The sequence below is a fragment of the Sminthopsis crassicaudata genome, chromosome 2, assembly GCF_048593235.1.
Source record: "Sminthopsis crassicaudata isolate SCR6 chromosome 2, ASM4859323v1, whole genome shotgun sequence".
Taxonomy (NCBI): domain Eukaryota; kingdom Metazoa; phylum Chordata; class Mammalia; order Dasyuromorphia; family Dasyuridae; genus Sminthopsis; species Sminthopsis crassicaudata.
Window position 1 is genome coordinate 567,264,304 of NC_133618.1, and position 23,706 is coordinate 567,288,009.

At 36.7% G+C, this 23,706-nt stretch overlaps 1 protein-coding gene across 2 annotated transcripts in view; it reads left to right on the forward strand.

The window, feature by feature from the left end:
• Positions 1–6,255: 6,255 nt before the first annotated feature.
• The window catches only part of LOC141558261 (protein regulator of cytokinesis 1-like), a 36,756-nt gene continuing 19,305 nt past the window's right edge, over positions 6,256–23,706 (forward strand). The window contains exons 1-5 of one of the 2 annotated variants that reach the window (XM_074295193.1): positions 6,256–6,391; positions 21,056–21,176; positions 22,269–22,391; positions 22,688–22,921; positions 23,535–23,705. In XM_074295193.1, coding sequence (XP_074151294.1) covers positions 6,387–6,391; positions 21,056–21,176; positions 22,269–22,391; positions 22,688–22,921; positions 23,535–23,705 — 654 coding nt within the window. In that variant the 5' untranslated portion in view covers positions 6,256–6,386. Of the gene's footprint in view, positions 6,392–6,445; positions 6,482–21,055; positions 21,177–22,268; positions 22,392–22,687; positions 22,922–23,534; position 23,706 lie in introns of those variants that run through there. The other variant, XM_074295192.1, reaches the window with a different exon arrangement.

Here is a 23,706-nt window from a genome sequence, read left to right on the forward strand (position 1 = left end):
TGTGTTGTCTCCCACAAGAGTATGAGTTCTTCAAGAGCTGAGTCTTTTTTTTTTTCTTGTCATATTCTGAGCAATTAGCACCACGATTGGCAAATAGTAAGCACTTAATAGATGCTTTTTCATTCATTCTTTTTCTGCTTCCTCATCTTCCCTAGAAACTAAAAGCAACCATAACAGAAAATGGGCTCTAAATATAGGAAGAGAGTCCTTTAGAAAACTGATTCTGTTTTAGGGCTGTGTAACTATTGGTAACACCATAGCTTGCTATCTCCCCAGGCTGACTTTGTAGGTGACTTACCTTAGGATGGGTGGAGGTGGCAGTGCTGACAAGTTGACCTGGTTAAGTGCCTCAAAGTCCTCTTGCTTGCAACAGGAACCTTGAGAGGCTTGGAAGTGGCAGCAATAGGCTTCCTCTGGATCATCAGAAAGCCGAGGACAGAAGAAACCTGGATAATAATGCCCACTCTGGTCCCGGGAAGCCTGGCACAGGTGTGGATAATGGATCAGAACTGTAGGGAATGAGAAAAGGGTTGGATGATTCCAAGATCTGTTCAATGATGTGGGCAGTGTTAGTGTAACCTTCCCCAGTAAGTAACCATGTGTAGGAAAGCATTTCCTTTAAAACTTTAGGGGAGTGTTATTTAATAAGGGCAGGAGATGTCAAGAAGAAAACTGTACCTGAAGAAGAGGTCAAATAGGCGAAGCCCACCCAGGAGTTGTATAATAACAGCCCAATGGACAGAAATGAAGGAGTCAACTTCATGGTTTCAGAGCTCATAAGCATGCAGTTTTATGTTAAATCAAATATTAGACATGCCATTATTCTTGTTGATCCTTTAGCCAGGCCCACAGCCAGAAAGTCTAAAAACAAAAAAAAGACCCAAAGCACTATAGATTCTTAGGTCTCACTTAGTTACAGATAGAAGACAGTTTTCCCCCACATTTGCTGCCTAATAACCCTGATTTTACAAGATTTTAGGTGATTGTTCAAATTATCCAATTATCTAGGTAAAAAGGAATAATATTTGGGGAAAAGAAGGTAAAATAAAATAGAAGTTGTGATTGGCTAACTTTTAAAATAGACATCATCCTATTCAGTCCTACTCCAGTGTTTTATTGTGCCATTTGAGGTGACCCTGAGTTCTTAAAAGGCTATGCCAATGGAGTACAAATTCTGGCAAATCCCACCATGCTGGCAAGACTAAATAGGTTGGGGTCAGCAATACACTTTATTGGAGAAGTAGAACAGCTAAATTCAAAGAGGCAAGTTACCAAAGATTTGGCTACCAGATGCTGAATTTTCATCGGAGCTCCTAAAAATCTTTTTAAGTAGAATTTGAGTTAGTGAGCATAGTTCTCTCTCCCAGTGAAATCAGATGCTGGAAATATATTCCCTCAGATTTTGTTTTGCTTGACTAGGCATAATTGCTACAGTGTGTATACATACATCATATATATTTCTTTTAACACCCTTTCCTAGCATCAACTTGGCCTTTGACTGAAGGGAAAATCCCAGGAAGCTCTGATCATTACATTAAAATTCCCAGAGACCTCAACAGCATTCTCTAAAGGCTCAGAGGTACACTACTTTGCAGCACTTTTAAGTATTTTTTCTCAGCTGCAGGAAAGGATTTATCAGTTTCCTAGAATTTAGCACTAAAACATTGCAAGTTAAATATTCTTTCATTATCCCTTCCATAAAATTATAGAAGTCTCATCCTTTAAATCTCCAAATAGAGCTCTTATATTCCATTAACTGCTGGTCTCTAAATTTCTCTTACCTTTGAGTCAGTTTGAGGTACAGATTGAAAGCTGATATGTTTGTAAGACTTATGGCCAGCCACCAGTTTCTGAAGTCTTATTCCAATAACATACTATAACTTGACAACATCACCCTCTCAATGTAGCAGCAGACTCGATTAGTCCCAGGGGGCATGGGACAGGTGTGTAAGGTTTGGGGAAATAGCCCATGTGATAGAAGAAAACAGAAATTTAAGTCAGCATCTTCAAAGCTCAATCCTGGCACTGAACAAGAGAGGAAAGAAGATTCTACAGAAATATTCTTGGTGTCCCCCTAAATCAAATAAAAAATAATTATCAGTATCCTTTGTAGTAGCCCTAGTTTGAAAACCGTCATAATTGCTGCTTAGATCTTAGGCAATTTTCTTATTAATGAGTTCTTTTGGGTTTAAGGGTTAGGATTTGGTCCCCATAGCAACCAGGTCTAAACCTATTGGGAGAAGTGTTTAAAAAGCACCTTAGGGGGTTTTCTAGAACTTGGTAAATTGAGAGTCCCTTTCCTGGGGGAAAGGAAGTACCCCTAGTCAAATCCTCATAAGATCAAAAGAAGGCTATGTAAAACCAAGTACAACATTTGGTACCTCTGGGGCTTGGAAAACACCCACCCAGCTAAGTCTATCCTTTTCTCAAGAGAGGGATAATTGGAAATTTTTAACTTCAATCTTCTGCCTGCCTTCTTATCTCAAGCCTGTGTTGAATCTGGTAATAATATTAAAATTAAATGTTTGGGTTTTTTTTTTTTGTTTGTTTTTTTTGAGGCATTTGGGGTTAAGTGATTTGTCCAGAGTCACACAGCTAGGAAGTGTTAAGTATCTGAGGTCACATTTGAACTCGGGTCCTCCTGACTTTCGGGCTGGTGTTCTATCCACTGGGCTACCTAGCTGCCCCTAAAATTAAATGTTTAGTCTTCGAATAATTAAGGACTATAGTAATACTGTTTGGTATTTACATAATAATACTAAAAATGATATTTGATTTTTCTTGTCACAAATGTACATTTAAAGATTGGCAAAGCAAGGCTTGACATATTTGTTTGCCTGTATTTTAGGAAAGTAATTAATTTTGTACTAGTAATACCAGAATGGGAATATTACATGAATTTATTTTTTCTTGTTATTTTTTAATGCTAAACTCAATAAATAGTAAATAAAACAAGCACTAATATATAAACTATAGAACTGAGAAATTGAACATGAAATTACCAATATTGTGTATAGATCTTGCTTTTCTTTTTAAGTATATAATAAATTCAACATGCTTTTTTAAATTTATTTTTTGGTAATTAGTTCTCAACATTTACTTTTGTAATATTTTGATTTCCATTTTTTCCCTTCCATCTCTCCCAAAACAGCAGGCAATATTATGTAGTTTATACATGTACAGTCATATTAAATTTTTTTCCACATTAGTCATGTTGTGAAAGAAGAATCAGAAAAAAAGGGAAAAAGCACATGAAAGGAAAAAAAAATTTAAAAAAAGGCAAAAACAGTATGTTTTGATCTACATTCAGAGTCCATTTCTCTGGTTGTGGTCTGCATCTTCTATCATGAGTCTTGGAATTGTCTTAGATCGTTATGTTGCTGAGAAGAGCAGTCTATCAAAGCTGATCAACAACACAATGTTGGCATTACTGGGTATAGTGTTCTCCTGGTTCTGCTTACTTCACTCAGCATCAATGTCATTTCAGATTTTTCTGAAATCTGTTCATCATTTCTTATAGCACAATAGTATTACATTACTTTCATATAGCACAATTTGTTCAGCCATTCCCCAATTGATGGGCATCCCCTTAATTTCCAATTCTTTGACTCGACAAAAAGAGCTGCTATGTACATTTTTTTTAAAATGTGGATCCTTTTCCTTTTCCTTTTCCTTTTTTTTTTTTAAGTCCTACTCTCAAAGATGTCTTGTTTGTGATTTCTCTGGCCTTCTTTCTGTACTTTTTAAAAATGTGATTCAATGACTCCTTTCTTCCTTTGCTTCCTTCCTTCTTCCTCCCCTTCCTTCCTTCCTTTGCTTCCTTCCTTCCTTTTCTCCCTCCTTCCCCCTTTCCTTTCTTCCTGGTCTCCTTTCCTCCTTCCTTCTTATCTTTAGCTCTCATTTCTCTCACTTTTCCCTCCTCTCCAATTTGAGAAAAATAAAAGAACAATTATTTGTAAAAATATTCATAATAAAGAAAAACAAATTACCACATTTTGTCTGAAAATGTCTCAAATTGCAACTTGACTCCATTGTGTCTCTTCAGGAAATAGCATGCTTAATCTTTGGTCCTCTAGAATTATGTTTGGTCTTTGCAATTAGTTAATAAATCTTTCAAAGTTGTATGTATTTATAGTGTTATTGTGTATACGACTCAGGAAAAGCTGGGGCATTTAGCTTGAAATTGACCTAATTACTATCGAGCAGAACTGTATGAGGGTGAGTGGTAGAATTGGTACTGGAACTTTTGGTAAGGAGAGTCATTTTTAAAGATTGTAAATACATTGGCAGACATTTTCTGCGGAGAGAAAGAGAAGAGAAGCTTTGGAAGTTGTAGATTGGAGGAATATTATTTTTCAACAAATATCCCTGATTTTCAGCTTCCCCCTTTCCCCTGGGAAGCTAGAGAATTTTCCTTTGTGTGAGATCTAGGCTTTTTCTTGTTTTGACTTATGATATCTTATACTCAGGCAGAGAGTTCCTTCACTCTTGTGTATTTTTTGATATATTCTAAATTTTAGAGCATCTCTAACTTATAATGGCTATTTGATTTGATAAATCGTTTTACTTGCTATTTATTATGTTCTTTTATGTAACCAGTTTTTGTGGGAAAGACCCATGCCACTAGTTAAAAAGCTGGGGATACTCCTCCCCCTTTAAAATAAGACATAGCAACTAAGAAAGTAGCTTTATGTTTCAACCTAAAAATCTTGCCTTTAGATCAACAATATTTATATGAACAGATATAATTGTAATCTAGTACTCAAAGACTGCAGAGAGCCCAGTCTCATCATCCTTTTATTGCCTTCAGAAATTCAATGAAGGAATTGCAGTCCTCCTTGGAGAGGACCTATGATAAAGCATATTATCTACTTCCTGACATTGAGGTAGTATAAAAAGATATACTTTTTTTTTTTGGACACAGCTACTGTAGAGTCATTTTATTTGCTCATGCTTATTTCTTAAAAGGGTTTTTTTCTTTCAATTTTTAATTGGGGGAGAAATTTAGGTAGAGAAAGTAGGGTTTAGTTATAGTGATGTCAAAAAGGGCAATTGAAGCACTTTAAAAAACACAGAAAGGAAAAGAATTGAAGAACGTTCAGAAGAAAGCACAGGCATGCAGGCAGTTTTGAAAAGAATGTGTGAAATTATATAGTTAAAAAAAACAAGCAGTATGTAATGGAAATTCTTGGTATTACATATAACCCCCATGTGTGCTGCTGTGTATTTGAAAGTGCTTTTTTTTTTTTATGTTTAAGTTCAGAATAAAAAAAAATAAGAAAAAGCTGTTATTTGATATATTTAAATGAATTTAGAATATGTTAAATACCATTTGAAGCAAAAAAGGGGGAAAACAAATTATTGCATGCAAAAAAATATAATGATAATCCTGAAATGTTGGCTAATTAGGTTCTAGTAGCACCATTGATTAGGTTATTTTACGGCTAAGTGTGGTGCAAACAGCTGATTAGTGCAGGAAAATAGTAAGAAATAACTTCATCTCTTAAAAGGCATATGAGTTGGGTAGGAATTCCACAACTGAAGAGAAGTTTGAACAAAGTTTGAGGAAATTTGTAGGAGTTCTGAGTCTATTTAGAAAGTGAATTAGTATATTTTGACTCGAGTCTAGAGAGATCACGGTGAAGAGTGAGATTCTGTGGGAAAATTGAGTGGAGGGCCTTATCCAGGCAAAAGATTTAGAATTGTATTTGGTGGGAAATAGGGAGCCACGGGAATTTTTAGAGAAAAATGACGAAGCTAGATCTGTGTAAAAGGTAGCTTGTTTTAGCAGTGGTATGAAGGTGGAATTGGAGGAAGAATAGAGTGCAGTTGTTAAGACTGGAAATAGGACGTTGCTGTAGTTCACGATAAAAAGTCTGAATGCACTGCATGGAGTGGCAAAGGGGGCCGGACACAGTAATCCTTCCTTTTCCAAAGGGCTAACTTAAAAAAAAAAACAACCCACTGGTGGGGTTAACTGTTTAAAGAAGGGAAGGAATTAAATCTTATGCATAGTTCGTGATGAAGTTTGGTCCCTAATTTCCCTTGTCCATAGCACTTAGTTCCTGAAACACTCTCCCTTCCTCCTCGGCCCTTCCAAGTCACTTAGCCTTTACCGAGGCCACTTTTCTCTGGCTCAAGTGCGGCTGGGGCAGCGCTTCCCGGGCAAGGGGAGGAGCATTACAGCCGCAAACCAATGGCAGCGCGGATCCTCCCAGCGGTTCTGATTGAAATTTCCGCCGCTCAGTTTTTCGAAGACTTTGCCGGGAATCTGAGCAAGTGCGAGGAGTGGGCGGGTGAGGGTGAGGGCACTGTCCGGGATCGAACCTGCCTGCTAGCTCGGTCTGAACTGTAAGCCTCGCTGGGAGCGGCTCGAAACTGCAGCTATGAGGTGCGGGCTTGCGGAGGGGATAGAGGGTTCAGAAACCTCTGGGCGGCCAGAACTTGTGCGGATGGGGCAGGGAGCAGCTTGTTCTGCGGGGTAGGGGGCAGCTTGTTCTGCGGGGTAGGGGGCAGCTTGTTCTGCAGGGTAGGGGGCAGCTTGTTCTGCAGGGTAGGGGGCAGCTTGTTCTGCAGGGTGGGTCATTCGCCCCTTCCCTTGTAGGTTGCACCTGTGTTTTTCCGATCTTGACGTGGTCTTCCTCTCCCTCCTCTTCTCCCCTCTCCCCTCCCTGTTATTGATGTTAATTGTAAGCAAGCATTCAGCAGACTTTAAGAGGTTGACACGTGCGGAACACTGGCTTAGGCTCCTACGAAGATACAAACTTTAAAGGCAGTGTGGAAAAAATGGTTGCCTTGGTTTTTGGAACACCTGAGTTCGAGTTTTGCATCCGGTTATCTGGATCACTTAACCAGGCAATTGATTTAACTTTTCTGATGCTGTTTTCTTACGTATAGAATGGGAATAATATGTGTAGTACCTGAGTTGTGAGGTTCAAGTGAGATAAATAACGCATGCAAAGTGTTTTGCAGACATTTGTTAGCGTGCTTTGTAAATGTCACTTTGTGATCTCTGCGCTTGAGCAAATTAAAGTTTTGAATCTTGAAAGAATGCATGAAGAAATATTACCTCCCTTGCTTTTAAGAAACTTACATTATTGGGAGGGAGGTCCGTGGCCCATAATTAGGGGAGTACTATCAGAGAAGTCAAGGGCATCAAGTGTGGAGCCGTAGAGCCATTTTTCGGACTCTCTCCCAGGAATGGTAGGTTGATTGGATTATTATTTCTAGAGCCAGAGCTCCTGAAAGCAGGAGGTTAGTAAAGGGGCGGTGGTGGGTCAAATTAGAAATGGTTAAGTCATCAATCAAAACCTCAAATCCCAGGAGTTGGAGATGGAGGCTGACGGACAGCTGCGTGTCAAGGAGATAATTGAGGGAACTTAAGTAGCAACTAACACTCTACAGGTATTTCTTGACTGCCACCTTTTGAGAAGAAATAGAGAAAAGGAATAATCTCTCACAAAGGCTTTTCGTTGTTGAGTCTCAGCAATATTTGTAAATTGCTGTGGTGTGGGAAACAAGTCTATACTTGGAGTTGGGAGAGACCTGGGTTCAAATCCATTGCCAATGTTTTAAGGATTGAAATCCTACCCAATTGTATGACTGGCCAAGTAGTCAACTGGCCTGACCCTTAATTTTCTTCATAGGACCATAGGTTTATATCTGAAAGGAACCATAGAGGTATACCTTTTGTGAAATAAGGCTAACCCCCAAGTAATGTAGTCATTCCTTTACAGGGTTGTGAGGTCAAGTGAGATAGTATATGTAGAACAAAACTAGAAAACCCGTTAGCTTGTTATCTTTATCTTTGGTGTGCCAGTAGAAGCCACACACAAGGCAAGCAGCGACAGATCTTTAGCTCAAAGTTCAGCACAAGAATATAAAATATAGAAGGACATTTTTTATTTCAGGTATTTCCATTGATCAAGAGCAAGGTAAACTTCTGTGGACACACAGAGCAGTTGCCCTGAAACTCTTAGGAAGAATTGGCTGGGCTGATTTGCATTTGTAGCCCATTTGTTGACCTCAGATGGTTTGGAAAGTTGGAGAACAGTGACTGAATTGAAGAAAATACATTGTTACTATTTATCACTCTAAAGAGTGTGGGGAGCCGGCCATTTAAGCTACTGATTTGAACATCAGCTTCACAAAAGATTTTTTTAAAAATGGGTGTGTCCTTAAAGACCTGACACTTCTATCTTTGCCTAGGACATTTTATAATATAGTGAAATTTGGAAGAGGAGCTATAAACATTATGTGTTTTTTTTTTGTTTTGTTTTGTTTTGTTTTTAAGAAGACAATATTAAGTACCAACACCTTAAGGCATAGTTCCCAAAGATTTTTTTAATCTAGAAATGAGATTATATAGAGACCACAACTGCAAACTATAGTTTAATTCTCTTAACTTGGGGCCTCTAAAGTTTTAAAAAATGTTTTGATAACTATTTCAATATAATTGATTTCCTTTGTAATCCTATGCGTTTTGTTTTGTACATTTAAAAACATTATTGAGAGAAGGGGTCTGTAGGTTTGACTACACAGCCAAAGCAGTCCATGACAAAAATGATTAGGAACTCCTGGTTTAGAAAGTAGTTTTGTGCCCAGACTTCTGAGTCCCCAAGGCATGTCCAAGCCTGGGCAGTTAGGCTCCTTTTACTCATAGTTTAACCCTTCATTTCATCACTTAGAATAACTTTCTAACTAGCCAATTTTTTTTGTCAGGTAGATTTCTCTGTCCAGTTAATGAAGCTGCAGATTTGACAATGGGAGGTGGAATTTGGCTACTCAGTACTACCAATACCTGTTAACTCTTAACATGTCAGGGAACAGGTAGAAAGGAAGCATATATTTCCAGAAGCTTCATTCACAGGGGATATAGAGTATATTGAGTAGAATACGTCCTAGATCTGGGATACTTTTTCTTTCATGTGCCACTCTGAAGTCTGGTGAAGTCTATGGACTCTCTCAGAATCATGTTTTTTAAATAATTGAGGGAAGTGATAAATTTCAGTTAGATGTTAATGGAATAAAGATATATATATATACACACACACATATATTATAAATGTAATATTTATATATGTGTGTATATGTATATATTTTCCCCATTGAATTTCACAGGTCCTGAATCTGTGTATCCCTAGTTTAGGAACTCATCCTTTGACCTACTAATGCAAGGATTTATTCCTTTTCTATGTTTTGTTTGTTAAAAAGTTTTGTGTGTTTTTTTAAATTAGGGGGAAGAGAGAGAATATTTTTGTTCATTGAAAAGTATAAAATTAAAATAAATTAAATAAAATAAAAATTTTAAATAAATGTTAATTAAAATTAATTTTAAAATGAAAAAAACTTTCCTTAGATGTTTTATTTATGATAGACACTGAAGATAACTTCTGCTTTATTATCTTCTCCTTTGTTTGCCTTATTAGGGTGCTGCTTTTCAGAGCTAAGTAAATTTAGCCAAGGTTCTTTGAGAAAATAGCACCTCAGTTTTAGGCAGTTTTGTGGTTCTGACTTGATGCTGAATAGAACTGGATTTGTGACCTGTGTATATTTTCTTCAAAAGCTAAACACCAGAATTGCCCTGTTAAGTCTTTTCCTCCTAGAATATTTATTGAATTGAGTCGAATCCAAAAGGACAGCTCAGTTCTATTAGGAAGACCAAAAAAAAAGCTTTCACATGCATCTGACTTGATTCTCTCATTTCTTCAACCTTGCTTCTGGTGAGTCTGTGTCTCTCCCCTTTCATCTCTCTAGTTCCACCCCCCCCCCCCCAACTTTCTTCATGAAGATTTTAGATTCTAGTAATCTCAGTCACTATGGTTGCATTAATTCTCTTACCACTCATTTCCTGCTGCCAGCTTTGGAGAGTTGTTGGCTCAACTTCTGTAAGTAGTCTATGAACTTTTTAGGGGAGTGGCTTTTGAATGGTCAAGTAAAACAGTTGGGAAATGAGGTCATTCAAATTCTGGACTGGAATACTAGAGCCCTTGTTGGAAGTTTGGTAACAGAAGATGAATACAGAAGGAAGGCTTTTTTGTATGGATATGGCTGTAAGAATAGGTTCAGGAGTACTAAAAGCTCAGAATTAGCCGAGCCTGCTGATGAATCCTAAGGCCAATAAAAAAGGCTTTGAAAGCTAAGTGGGGGAAAAGGATGATCAGATAAAGCTTAGGCCAATTGCTTTGAGAGGTTAGGGGTATTGAAAACTGGTGCCAGAACTTTTTGATTCTTGGTTTGTTTTTACTTTCTTTGATGAGAATAATCTTTGAATTGGCAAGGACAGAATGAAAATTACTAATAGGGATTTAATACTCAAATAAAAAAGCACCTGCTTGTCCTTAGTGAGTTTAAAGTCACCTAGGACAGATGATTTATCTAGAGTAGTACTGAAATATTTGGTACTTGTATTGTTCAGCTACTCAGTGATTTTTGAAAGATTGAAGAAAATTGGAGAGATACTGTAGGATTAAGAAGTCCAGTTGTTCTGATTTTCCAAAAGAGAATGGAATCAATGAGCTTGTGTTTGTTTCTTGTCAGAGTTTTAGAACATAATAAAGGAATGGATTGTCAAGATCTAGAAAAAGAAGCAGAGATCATAGAAAACCAGTTAGGTTTTTTAAAGAATGTGTTTTTCAATTCTGACTCTCTGTGAGCCTGTTTGGAGTTTTTTTCAGCAAAAATACTGAAGTGGTTTGCCATTTTCTTCTTCTAATTCATTTTATAGATGAGGAAACTGACATAGAAAGGGATATACCACTTGACCGGAGCACATCAAGCTAGTTAGTGTCTGATGCCAGATTTAAACTCACAAAGAAAGATTCAGCACTCTATCCACTATGCCCCCAGCCAACCCTTTTAAGAATAGATCATGTCAGATTCTTCTACCATACTTTAAAACAATGTCCAAAAAGGTTGAGTGACCTAGACATAAAAGATGACATCATAAACAAATTAGAGCAGAACAGATCATTCCAGATAAATATTCCCCCCCCCCTTTTTTTTTTTTGACAAGATTACTGTTAAAAGGGAAATTATTTATTCAGGTTTTTGTCCTGATCAATGAGGCAAAACTCAGGAAAAAGACAATTAAAACACATTTATTAAAAAAAAATGCCTAGCAAGTATAAAAGACTCATGGAGGAAAATGCTTGTCTATATTTAGATAAAAAACTCATGAACTCACTCTGAATGTGGTTCAAAGTATACTTTTTTTAAAAAAATTGATTCTTTTTCATGTTCTTTTTTTCTTTAGATGTTTCTTCTTTCACAACTGGAAATATATTTTACATGAGAGTCCATGTATAACCTATATCAAATTGCCTGCCATTTTAGAACGGGGGAAGAGAAAAAGGGAGGAAAATTGGGAATTCAAAGTCTTATTAAAATGAATGCTAAAAATTGTCTTAACATATAATTGGAAAAAAGCAATGTTAAAAAATGTTAAAGCAGCAATATATTTTACAGTTGATCACTATAGAGATCAGCAAGAGATTTAAGGTGGAGCCTTTTTTTCCTTTTTTAAAAATAATAGCTTTTTCTTTTCTTTTTTCCTTTTTTCACTCTTTGCAAAACTTTGTTCCAAGTTTTTCTCTCTCCCTTCCCCTACCCTAGACAGCACACTATTTTATTTTCAAAATACTGGGAAAGATAGTTTTCAATATTCACCCTTGTAAAACCTTGTGTTCCAAAATTTTCTCCCTTCCTTTTGCCCATCATTCATCTCTAGATAGCAAGTAATCCAATATAGGCTAAACATGTGCAGTTCTAAACATATTTACATTTAGCTATGGAGTCAACTCTGATTGATATTTTTCCCCTGAGGCAGTTGGGGTTAAGTGACTTGCCCAGGGTTACACAGCTAGGAAGTGTTGAATATCTTCAGGGCTGGTGCTCTATCCATTGCACCACCTAGCTGCCCCAATAATTTTCATGTTGAGATTGACAATTTAGATAAGTCAACAATGGGCTGTCTGGTCTCAGCTCTTCTCCCACTGCTGGTATTTGTTACTTTACAGGTGGCCAGATACATTCTAGATAGTAGATAATAACGAAAGCTGCAGCCTGAGTGACATTCCCTTTACATTGACAAGCAGAGCTGAGAACATGGGTCACTCAGTCAGCATAGCTTTCAATGTTAATAAATTAGTAGAACCAAGGAATATTGCTTACGTAGACTTTAGTAAAACACGAGAAAATTTTAACACTCTTTCTGCATAAAAGATAGAAAAATAAGGAATATAGCAAAAAATTAATTCAGAACTGATTAAATAAACTTAAATATACTGGTTGTCAGCAGTTCAGAGATCTCTGGTACTTTGCTATTAAACTTTTTTTTTTAAACTAATGATTTGGATAAAGGCATACAAAGGATGCTTATCCAATTTGCCGGTAACAAATTTGTTAATAAATTGGATGACAGATTTAGGATTGAAAATTATCTTCATGGATTAGAATATTGGGCTAAATCTAATTAGATAAAATTTTAAATGAATACATTTGGTTTTAAACACCAGTCTCACAAATACAAAATGTGATAAATGTGTCTGGAAAGCAGATGTTGGAGAAAGATCTATGAGTTTGAATGTTCTGAGAATTCACTATAAAAAAAGACCAGACAAATCCCCCAAATCCTGAGTATAATCTGAGGCTACATTAGAAGAGGCAGAAGATCCAGAGTTAGAGAAGTGAGAACTATACTTTGTCTTGGTCACATAACATTTTGAATATTATATTTAGTTTGGGGTACCACACTTATTTATTTTGGTTTTCTCAAAACATTTTTTTAAAAGCACATCTTATTGATTTTTTAAAAAATTCATAAATATGTATAGAAGAATTGTACATATTTAACATATATTGAATCATTTGAATCTTGGGAAGGGATGGAGGAAAGAGAGAGAAAAGAAGTTAGAACATAAGGTTTTGTAAGGGTGAAGGTTGAAAATTATCCATGTACTAGGATATACTATAAGATATTTAATATGTATGGGAATGCCTGCCATCTAGGGGAGGGGGTGGAGGGAAGGAGGGGAAAAATTCGGAACAGAAGGGAGTACAAAGGAGAATGTTGTAAAAAAAAAAAATTACCTTATGCATATGTACGGTCAAAAAAATGTTATAATTATAAAATTAATTAAAAAAAAAGAAAAAAAAGAAAAATTTCCATGTATATCTTTTGAAATTAAAAAGTCCCCCCCCCCAGGTTGGGGTTAAGTGACTTGCCCAGGGTCACACAGCTAGGAAGTGTTAAGTGTCTGAGACCAGATTTAAACTCGAGTCCTCCTGAATTTAGGGCTGGTGCTCTATCCACTGCGCCACCTAGTTGCCCCCTAAATTAAAAAGTTTTAATTAAAAAAAAATTGTAGGTATTTCTTGACCAGATTGATTCCTCTCTTATAACTAAGAAAAACAATTAAACATCTAATCTAATGATCTGCTTTAACAGTGTATATAAGATTGTTCTAGTAGCTCCCCATGTCTCTGCCATGGGGGAGGTATGTTTCATTACCTATTCTCCAAGACCGTGATTGAGCTCAGCTTCTCTTTGTGATTTTTTCATTTACATTGTTGTTCTTCTTGAATATATTACTCCTGTGTTTCTGTATTTCTCTCGGACATAGTTGCTAGAGCTCTATCTCAGTGCCTGCTTTGTTTCCGCTTATTTGCTCTAATTTCTTATAGAAGCCTTCCATTTGTTGCCCATGCCATATTTCTCCTTTCTCCAGACCTTCTTCCACCCAGCAACCAAAGTGATCTTCTAAAAGCACAGGTCTGACCATGTCAATCCCATATTCATTAAACTCAGTTTGATTCTAAGATACATTTAAACTCTTTTGTGTATTTAAAGCCCATCATAAACTGACTCCAACCAAGGGACAACCTTAGGTGGTATGGTGAATTATTGGGCCTGGAGTGAAGAAGACCTGACTTCAAATTCAGCCCTAGATACTTGCTAGTTGATGGACCTGGGCAAGTCACTTAAAATGTTTGCCTCCATTTCCTTAACTGTAAAACGGAGATAATGAGAACATTTACATGAGCATCAAATGAGATAATATTTGTAGTGTGCAATATATAATAGATAATGAGATAATATTTGTAATAATATTATTACTATATTTGCAATATATAAATGATAATGAGATAATATTTGTAGTGTGCTTAGCACGATACTTGGTACATAGTAGGTGCTTGATAAGTGCTTATTTCCTTTTTCTGCCTTCCTTTTATACATGTTTTTACATGTTACTTCCTTTTACATACTTGATAATATAAATTTGATGGTGTAGATGATGATCCTTTCATGTGTCACTTAAACTCCTATCCCCCTGATTTTGTACAGACCATTTTTTCTTCTTCTTCTTCCTTCTTCCTTCTTTCTTCTGGCAATTGGGGTTAAGTGACTTGCCCAGGGTCACACAGGAAGGAAGTGTTAAGTGTCTGAGACCAGATTTGAACTTAGGTCCTCCTGGTGCTCTATCCACTAACCACTTAGCTGCCCTGTACAAGACTTCTTTTTTTTTTTTTTTTTCTTTTATTAATTTTATAATTATAATTTTTTGACAGTACATATGCATGGGTAATTTTTTTTTTTACAATATTATCCCTTGTGTTCATTTTTACAAATTTTCCCCTCCCTCCTCTACTCCCTCCCCTAGATGACAGGCAATCCCATACATATTTAATGTGTAACAGTATAACCTAGATACAATACATGTGTGTAAAACCAAATTTCTTGTTGCACGGTAAGAATTGGATTCTGAAGGTATAAGTAACCTGAGTAGAAAGACAGTAGTGCAAACATTTTAGACTCAATTCTCAGTGTTCCTTCTCTGCGTGTAGCTGTTTTCTGTCCATCATTAATCAACTGGAAGTGAGTTGGATCTTCTCTCTGTTGAAGATTTCCACTTCCATCAGAATACATCCTCATACAGCATTGTTGTTGATGTGTATAGTGGTCCCTGGTTCTGCTCATTTCATTCAGCATCAGTTCATGTAAGTCTCTCCAAGCCTCTCCGTACAAGACTTCTCATAGTTAGGATGAGCTCCCTTCTCTCCTTTGCCTTTTAGAATCCCTGGTTTCTCTCAGGAAAAACTTTCTACATGGAACTTTTCCTAATTTCTCAACTGTTTCCCTCCGTTGCTAATGCCTTCCTCTCAAAATGGCCTTGGATCTGTTTTGTATGTATTAGGATGCATCTACATATATCTATTAGTTGTCTCCCCTGATACAATGTAAGCTTTTTGAAGCTAGAGATGACTTTACTTCTGTCTTTCTCTCTTCAGTGCCAGGTAAAGTGCCCAGTACATAGCAGGTACTTAATGTGTACTTGTGAATTGATTGCTATCAATGCTTCTTTGAAAATTTCGGTATTTATTGGATTTTTTTGTGCCTGTTTTTGGCTTCCTTGGGGTTATATATACAGTAGAGTGGTTGGTGGATCAAAAATATGGATTGTTTTATATTATTCTTGAATTATTCCAAACTCGTATCCAGAATAGTTGAACCAGTTCATAGCTCCATCATCATGATATTGCTATTGAATGCCAAATTTTAGGAAGGATTTTATTAAACCAGATTATATGCTAGTATATGGCAACACTGGTATATGAAGCTTGAGTTGTGACATGGGACTTAAGGAAAGACTGAAGCGGGACATGATAGTTGTTTTCAGGTGTTTCAAGACTCATCACATGTAAGATGGATTAGACTTTTTTTGCTTTGCTTTAGAGGGCAGAAGCAGGAGAAACAGAGAGAGATCCAAAGAGGAATATTTAGGCTTAAAGTAAGGGGAAAAAAAACTGGAGCTATCCTATGGTGGAATGTATTGACTTGGAAGATAGTGAGCTTCCCTTCCAAGAAAGTTTTTTTTTAAACTTTTATTCAAGCTTTTTAGTTTCAAAACATATGCAAGGATAATTTTTCACCATTGACCCTTGCAAAACCTTGTTTTCCAATTTTCTCCATCTTCTCCCCCACTCTCTCTCCTAGATGTCAAGTAATCCAATATATGTTAAACATGGCAAATATATATGTAAATGCAATATAAGCATACATATTTATACAATTAAAAGAAAGTCTTGAAACAAAAAATAGATAACTACTTGCCCAGAATTTAATACAATGCTTGATAGATGCTCAATTGCTGACTGATGATAGAGATTATTATTGTTCAGATACAGATTGTATTTTTGTGATTCCTTCCAACTCTGAGATTCTGTGAGTGGAGATAAATCCTGGGGAAAATAGCAAACTGTATACACCCATAAGTGTGAATACATATATTACATGTATATGCAGATACACTCGTATATGAATACATATTTATATACAAGGCAAAATAAACAATTTATTGGAGGGAAAAGAGCACTTGGCAACGAGAATTCTGTAATCTGAATGCTTGTTTCTTATTGAAATTCACACAAGCAAGACTGAAAAGCTGAAGACCAAAGGATGCTAGGAGATGTAAGTAAAGTTGATGAGGGCTGAATATATAAAAACAATTTTGATTAGTTTTTTGAGATGAATGAGTGACAGTTGGGTAAAATGATGTTGAATTGACATTTCTTTCCTGTTAGAATTGAAAGAAATAAGTCAGCAAGTCAGCCAGCATTTATTAAGTGCTATGTCAGACGTGTTAAGTCCTGGAGATAGAGAAAGGCAAAAGACAATCCCTGCCTCAAAGAACTAAGAGTTTAACTGGAGATACAACATGCAAACAATTATCTACAAAGGAGTTATAGAGAAGATAATCTCAGAGGAAAAGCTCTAGCATTATGGGAGAGGAGGGTCAGGAAAGACTGATGGTTAAAAAGATTGTAAGGAAGCCAGGAGGTGGAAAATTCTAGGCATGGAATTCAGCCAGTGAAAATGTAGTCGGGAGATGACCGAAGTCACTGGATAGAGTACATGGAGAGGAGGAGGAGAGGAATTGATTGAATAGGGTGTGACACTGTCAGATGTGGGCTTAAGGAAGGTAAATTTAAGATAACTTTGATAGATGAGTGGAGGATAGACTAGAGTGGGAAGATATTTAAGACAGATTGATCAGATGATGACTATGAAGTGATAATAGCCTGCCCCACAATGAGGGCAGTTATAGAGGAGAGAAGGGGGCATAGTGTTTTAGGGGGAAAATATAATATTCTTATTTTCCAATGGATTTCCTGTTCACATCACATGGAACCATCAGGGTTTCCTGAAGCACATTGTGAGAAATACTGATCAGTAGAATTTATATGGTAATCAACCTGCCTTATACATGTTACTTATCTTTTTCTATATTCTTTGTTTTATTAACGCTTTTTATTTTCTTTTTAAATTTAATTTAATTAATTTTATAATTAAAATTTTTTGACAGTATATATGCATGAGTAATTTTTTTAAACAACATTCTCCCTTGTATTCATTTTTCCAAATTTTCCCCTCCCTTCCTCTACTCCCTCCCCTAGATGACAGGCAATCCCATATATATTAAATGTGTTATAGTATAATCTAGATACAATATATGTGTGTAAAACCAAATGTCTTTTTGCACGGTAAGAATTGAATTCTGAAGGTAAAAATAACTTGAGTAGAAAGACAGTAGTGCTAATAGTTTACATTCACTTCCCAGTGTTCCTTCTCTGGGTATAGTTGTTTCTGTCCATCATTGATCAGCTGGAAGTGAGTTGGATCTTCTCTATGTGGAGGGATATTCACTTCCATCAGAAATACGTCCTCATACAGTATTGTTGTTGAAGTGTACAGCAATCTTCTGGTTCTATTCATTTCACTCACCATCAGGTGATGTAAGTCTCTCCAAGCTTCTCTGTATTCCTCCTGCTGGTCATTTCTTACAGAGCAATAATATTCCATAACCTTCATATACCATAATTTACCCAACCATTCTCTAATTGATGGGCATTGATTCATTTTCCAGTTTCTGGCCACTACGAAAAGAGCTGCCACAAACATTTTGGCACACACAGGTCCCTTTCCCTTCTTTAGTATTTCTTTGGGATATAAGCCCAGAAGTAGCACTGCTGGATCAAAGGGTATACACAGTTTGATAACTTTTTGGGCATAGTTCCAAATTGTACATGCATAGATAATTTTCAACATTCACCCTTGCAAAACCTTGTGTTCCAAATTTTTTTCTCTCCCTTCCCTCTACTTTCTCCCCTAGATGGCAGTAATCCAAAATAGGTTAAACATGTACAGTTCTTTTATACAAATTTCCAGTTATCATGCTGCACAAGAAAAATCAGATCAAAAAGAAAAAAAAAAGGAGGAAAAAAAAAACAAGCAAACAATACAACAAAAAGTGAAAATACTATATTTTGATCTACACTGTTCCCATAGTCCTCTCTCTGGGTGCAGATGGCTCTCCATCACAAGATCATTGGAACTGGCCCCAATCACCTCATTATTGACCATTGTATAATCTTGTTGCTGTGTACGATGTTCTCTTGGTTCTACTCACTTCACTTAACTTAAGTTTGTGAGTCTCTTCAAGCTTTTGTGAAATCATTCTGCTGATCATTTCTTTTCTTTTTTTTTTTTTTTAATTATAGCTTTTTAGGGGCAGCTAGGTGGCACAGTGGATAGAGCACCAGCCCTGAATTCAGGAGGACCTGAGTTCAAATATGGCCTCAGACACTTAACACTTCCTAGCTGTGTGACCCTGGGCAAGTCACTTAACCCCAGCGGGGGGGGGGGGGGGATTTTAGCTTTTTATTTTAAAAGTAAATACATGGATAATTTTCAACATTTACCCCTACAAAAACCCCATATTCAGATTTTTTCCCCTTCCTTCCCTCTCTACTCAGTCAACAAGGGATCTAGTATATGTTAAACATGTGCAATTCTTCTATACATTTTTCCACAATTGTCATACTACACAAGAAAAATCATATCCAAAAGGGAAAAAAATGAAAAAGAAAACAAAATGGAAGCAAACAACAACAAAATGAATAATAACCTTTTGGTTCTACTCAATTTCACTTAGCATCAGTTCACATAAGTTTTTCCAGTCCTCTCTAGACTCATCCTGCTGATCGTTTCTTACAGAACAATAATATTCCATGACATTCATATGCCACAATTTATTCAGCCATTGCTCAATTCATGGGGCATTCACTCAGTTTCCAGTTCCTTGCCACTACAAAAAAAAAACCACATGTAGGTTTTTTCCTCTTTTTTTTTTTAATGATCTCTGAGATAGAGATCCAGGATCTCTATACTGCTGGATCAAAGAGGATGCAGCGTTTGATAACCCTTTGGGTATAGTTCCATTTTGTTCTCCAGAATGGTTGAATTATATAATGCCATCTTAAAAAAAAAAAAAAAAAAAAAAACAACTTGTTTTTTTTAATTGTAATTTTCAGTTAATTTGTCCTTTCTCCTTAATTTATTGAAAGTTTCCTTTAAGACAGTGGGTATGTTTTATACTTTTTGATGGGCCCACACAGTCTTCTGAATATAATAGGAAATTAATAAATATTGTTAGTTCCTTGAATGGCAAAGGAATCAGTGGGAACAGCTCATATTCCCTAGCTATACAGTGTAAGCATTATCTCTATCTCCTATTTGGGAAACTCAGTAGTTTGTTGCGAATGAGGTGTATGTGAGAATATGTATTCAAGTTTGGATTTGTTTGTTGCTGTTTTCATGCATTCACCATATGCCCTCTAGAGGTGGAATTATAGATAAAGAAAGGATAACTTTTTTCATAATTTAAATTAGTATTTTGCTCTTCTGGTGATTCTGGAGTTGGGAAGTAGTTATTTATTTATTTATTTATTTGTTCTGGTGAGAGAAGAAATGCGTTACGAGAAGCAGCACGGTGTGAGTTGGGAGATGGCAGACATATGGGTCCCAGCTCTGGCTGTCCCGCCAAATAGCATGGCTTAGGGCAAATCACTTAAACTTTCCAGGGCTAAGTTTCTTTTATGCTTTATACATGCTTTAAAAATTTTCTGCCATTTCTCAGTAATCTCCAACAATTCGGTAGGATTCTTTCTTATAATAAATACAGTAAATGAAACAAATGTATATATTTACAGTGTTTAATAATGTATGCCTTATTGCAAACCCAAAGCCTACTACCTCTCAATCAGGAAGAGAAAGAGAGATTTCGTCATCAGTAGTCTAGGGCTCAGTTTCTTCATTTATAAAATAAGAGTTTTATCTAGCTCTGTGGTCCCCTCCTATTCTGACATCTATATAATTCTATGAAATGAGGATTGATAAGGAAGAAAGAGTTTCTGTTTTACTTAAAGTGAGAAAATAGTTGAATGACAATCACTCCAAGATTTTCTAGTTCTATAATAGGATCACTTTCTCCACCTCCCATTTGAGAACTCTTATGATTTGTTAGATGTGTGAGGTCTGAACCTCGGAATCAGGAAACTAGAGTTCTAAATAGGCTATTGACCCTAATAAGGGGCATAATCTTGGACACAGCATTTAGTTTTTCTGCCTCTGTTTGCTTCTTCCATTATAAAATAAATATTCTACCTTATAGAGTTATTATAAGTATCAAATTAGATGATCATAAAGTGATAAAAATGTGCAGGTTTTTAAAAGGTTTTTTTTATGCTTTTTGTTTTTTATCCCACATTCCAAAAAACTCTTTTAACTACTTTACCTCTATTGTAAAAAAAAAAAAATAGCTAAAACCAACCAATAAAACAACTTTGTCTAACATATACATTTCAATTCTATAGTCCCTCACATCTGTACCAAGAGAAAAGAAATATGTTTCCTCAAATGTTCTCATTAATAAACTACAACTGCTTTGAGTTTGGCTTCTTTTTAAGTGTTACTTTGATTTACATGATTGTAGTTATGCATGTTGTTCTCTTGTTTCTGCCTACTTCTTTCTGTACTAGTTCACACAAATCTTCCTATGTATTTCTGAATTAATTACATTTGAATTAATCATCGTCTCATGACAAAGTAAACAAAAAAATTTGTTTAATTTTTCTCCCTAAATTGAGAGTGAGCTCTTTTGTTTCCATTTGTTTTTATTTACTTATTTTTCTTTTTACCACCACTAATTTCCTTCAGTGAGGTACTGACTGTGGAATCAATGGCCTATCTCCACAAAGCTCTGAGCTTCCTTCAGGATCTCTTTGAATCAATGGGAATTCCAGAAGACCAGAGGCTAGAGAGGATGGAAGTGGTGAAAGTAAGTATAGCTTTGACTTTGCTGATATTGCTCATGATATTCAGGGTTCATAAACTTGTTTTATTTTCATATTTGATCACTATTTCAATATAATTGATATCTTTTGTAATCTTATGTATTTTTTTATGCATTTAAAAACATGTTTTGAGAAGGGGATCAATAGGTATAACCAAACTCGTAAACACAAAAGCAGTTGAGGATCTCTGCTCTTGAGGGAGATACTAGTTGAGACAAAGAGTGTATCAAAAGGTATGTTAGGCAGTGGTGGATTTCAGTTTAGCCAGCATTTCTTGGGCACTGTGGAGATATCACAGTGGAGATAGAAATATAAAATAAAATAGTCCCTACCTTCAAGGAGTTTATACTCTATTGGAGAAACACAAATAAATGCAGAATAAATATAAAGTAATTCCAGGAGAGCATAGGGAGGCTATTGCCCAGCAAATAGCATCTAGCACTACACTTTGGATTTGAGGGAAACTATTTTCTTATTTGAAAGTAGTGGAGGAGGAGGGGGAAGGAAGGGTTGTTAAGGGCTCCGGTATTCATGTACAATCATATTAAAAGTATTTATACATTAGTTGTGATGTAAATGAAGAGTTGGAATACAAGGAAAAAACAAGAAAAAAGACAAAAAAAAAAACTATGGAAATAGTATGCTTTAATCTGCATTCAGACTCCATAGTTCTTTCTCTGGTTATGGATAGCATCTCCCATCATGAGTCTTTTGCAATTGTCTTGAATCATATTTGCTGAGAAGAGCTGTCATAGTTGATCATCACAGTATTGCTGTTATCATGTACCATGCTATCCTTATTCTGCTCCCTTCACTCAGTATCAGTTCATGTAAATCTTTCCAGATTTCCTGAAATCTTCCTGTTCCTCGTTTCTTATAGCATAATAGTATTCTATTATATTCCTATGCCACAACTTGTTCAGCCATTCCTCAGTTTATGGGCATTTCCTCAGCTTCTAATTCTTTGCTATCCCCAAAAGAGCTCCTGAACATCCTCCCTCTTGAAAGCCCTGGACTTTCATATTCCCGAGAATCCAAAAAAGTTGGATTGCTAATTTTCCCCTCTCATGCCATAGAACCTTTTGGACACGATAATTGCAGAGGAAGAGAACAAGAAGATAAGGCTTCTGGAAAACATAGCATTACATCGAAAACAGCTAGACAGTCTGTGCTTTGAATTGAATGTGGAACATTTTCAAGTAAGTTCTGAACTAATTGGAATATTTTCCCAATTCTCTCCAGCCTCCCAGTGTTAATTTAGTGTTTTATTTCTTCTCTAGATATATATGTAAAAAAACAATTTTTAATATGCATTTTTAAAACTTTGAGTTTCTGATTCTCTCCCCTCCTCCCTTCCCACTCCCACTCCCTGCATTGAGAATACAAGTTATACATGTGTCAGCCTTTCAGTCTTTAGATGCCCCTTTTAATGTAATAAGAGTCACTCAAGGGGGTAGTATTTGGGCAGAACTGATGTGGGTTTCCTCTAGTACAGGAGGAAGAGGGCATCACCATGCTGCAGCTGAAGAAGGACTTAAGCATCCAGCTGGAAGTCAGATTAAAGCAGAAGGAGGATAGGCTATGCGAGTTGAAAAGGCTTCAGGAGCAAGACCAGGCCTTCTGTGAACTCCTTCACACATCCCCCTACAGCATGGACAGGGGCTCGGTGCCCAGCCTGGAGGAGCTGGACAAGTTCAGATGCTACTTGGCAACCCTGGCTGAGACCAAAGTATGTGGCAGACACCTGGCACTTTGGTCCTTCCCTGGCGCATCACGGCCACTCTGCAGACCCGTAGTAGTGGTAGTAGTAATAGTTGGTAATAATAGCTGACGTCATTATCAAAACAACCATTCTCATCATTCCCATTTTGCAGATGAAGAAACCAAGGCTTAAAGTTAAGTAACTTGCAACATCTAGGTCCAGCTCTGAAGTCAGGAGGCCTTGAGTTCAAATCTGGCCTCAGACACTTTACACTTTCTGGCTATGTGACCCTGGGCAAGTCACTTAACCCCATTGCCTCAGGGGGAAAAAAAAGTTAAGTCACTTGCCCAGGGCCACACAGGAAGCATAAGTCCAGTGTTCTTTCCACTACGCCACACTGTCTCTTGTTAGAGAGTCGTGCGGTTGGAAAGTCCATCCCTTGTGGCCGTCCTCGAGGTGATGAGCCCCAGCTAGGTCAGGCAGCTTCTTCAGAGTTCATTGCCAGGTCTATATTTGGGGCTTTTTTGGCTTGTGAGGAACTGCCTCTTCCCCTGATGCCAGGTCTGGCTGAAGCCTGTACACGGAGGCAGCTCTTTAAAAGTTACCCTGAAGGGGACATGTGCTTTCTGTTCTCTTCTAGGCCTGCAGACAGGAAGAGTTTGTCAGCGCAAAGAGGCAGATCCTACTTCTTATGGAGGAGTTAGATTACACCCCAGACACAAGCATCGAAAAAGATATGTTATGTGGAGATGAAGATACTTCCGACCTGTCACTGGAAAAGCTTTCAGCTCTGCATGAGCTGCTCCATCAGG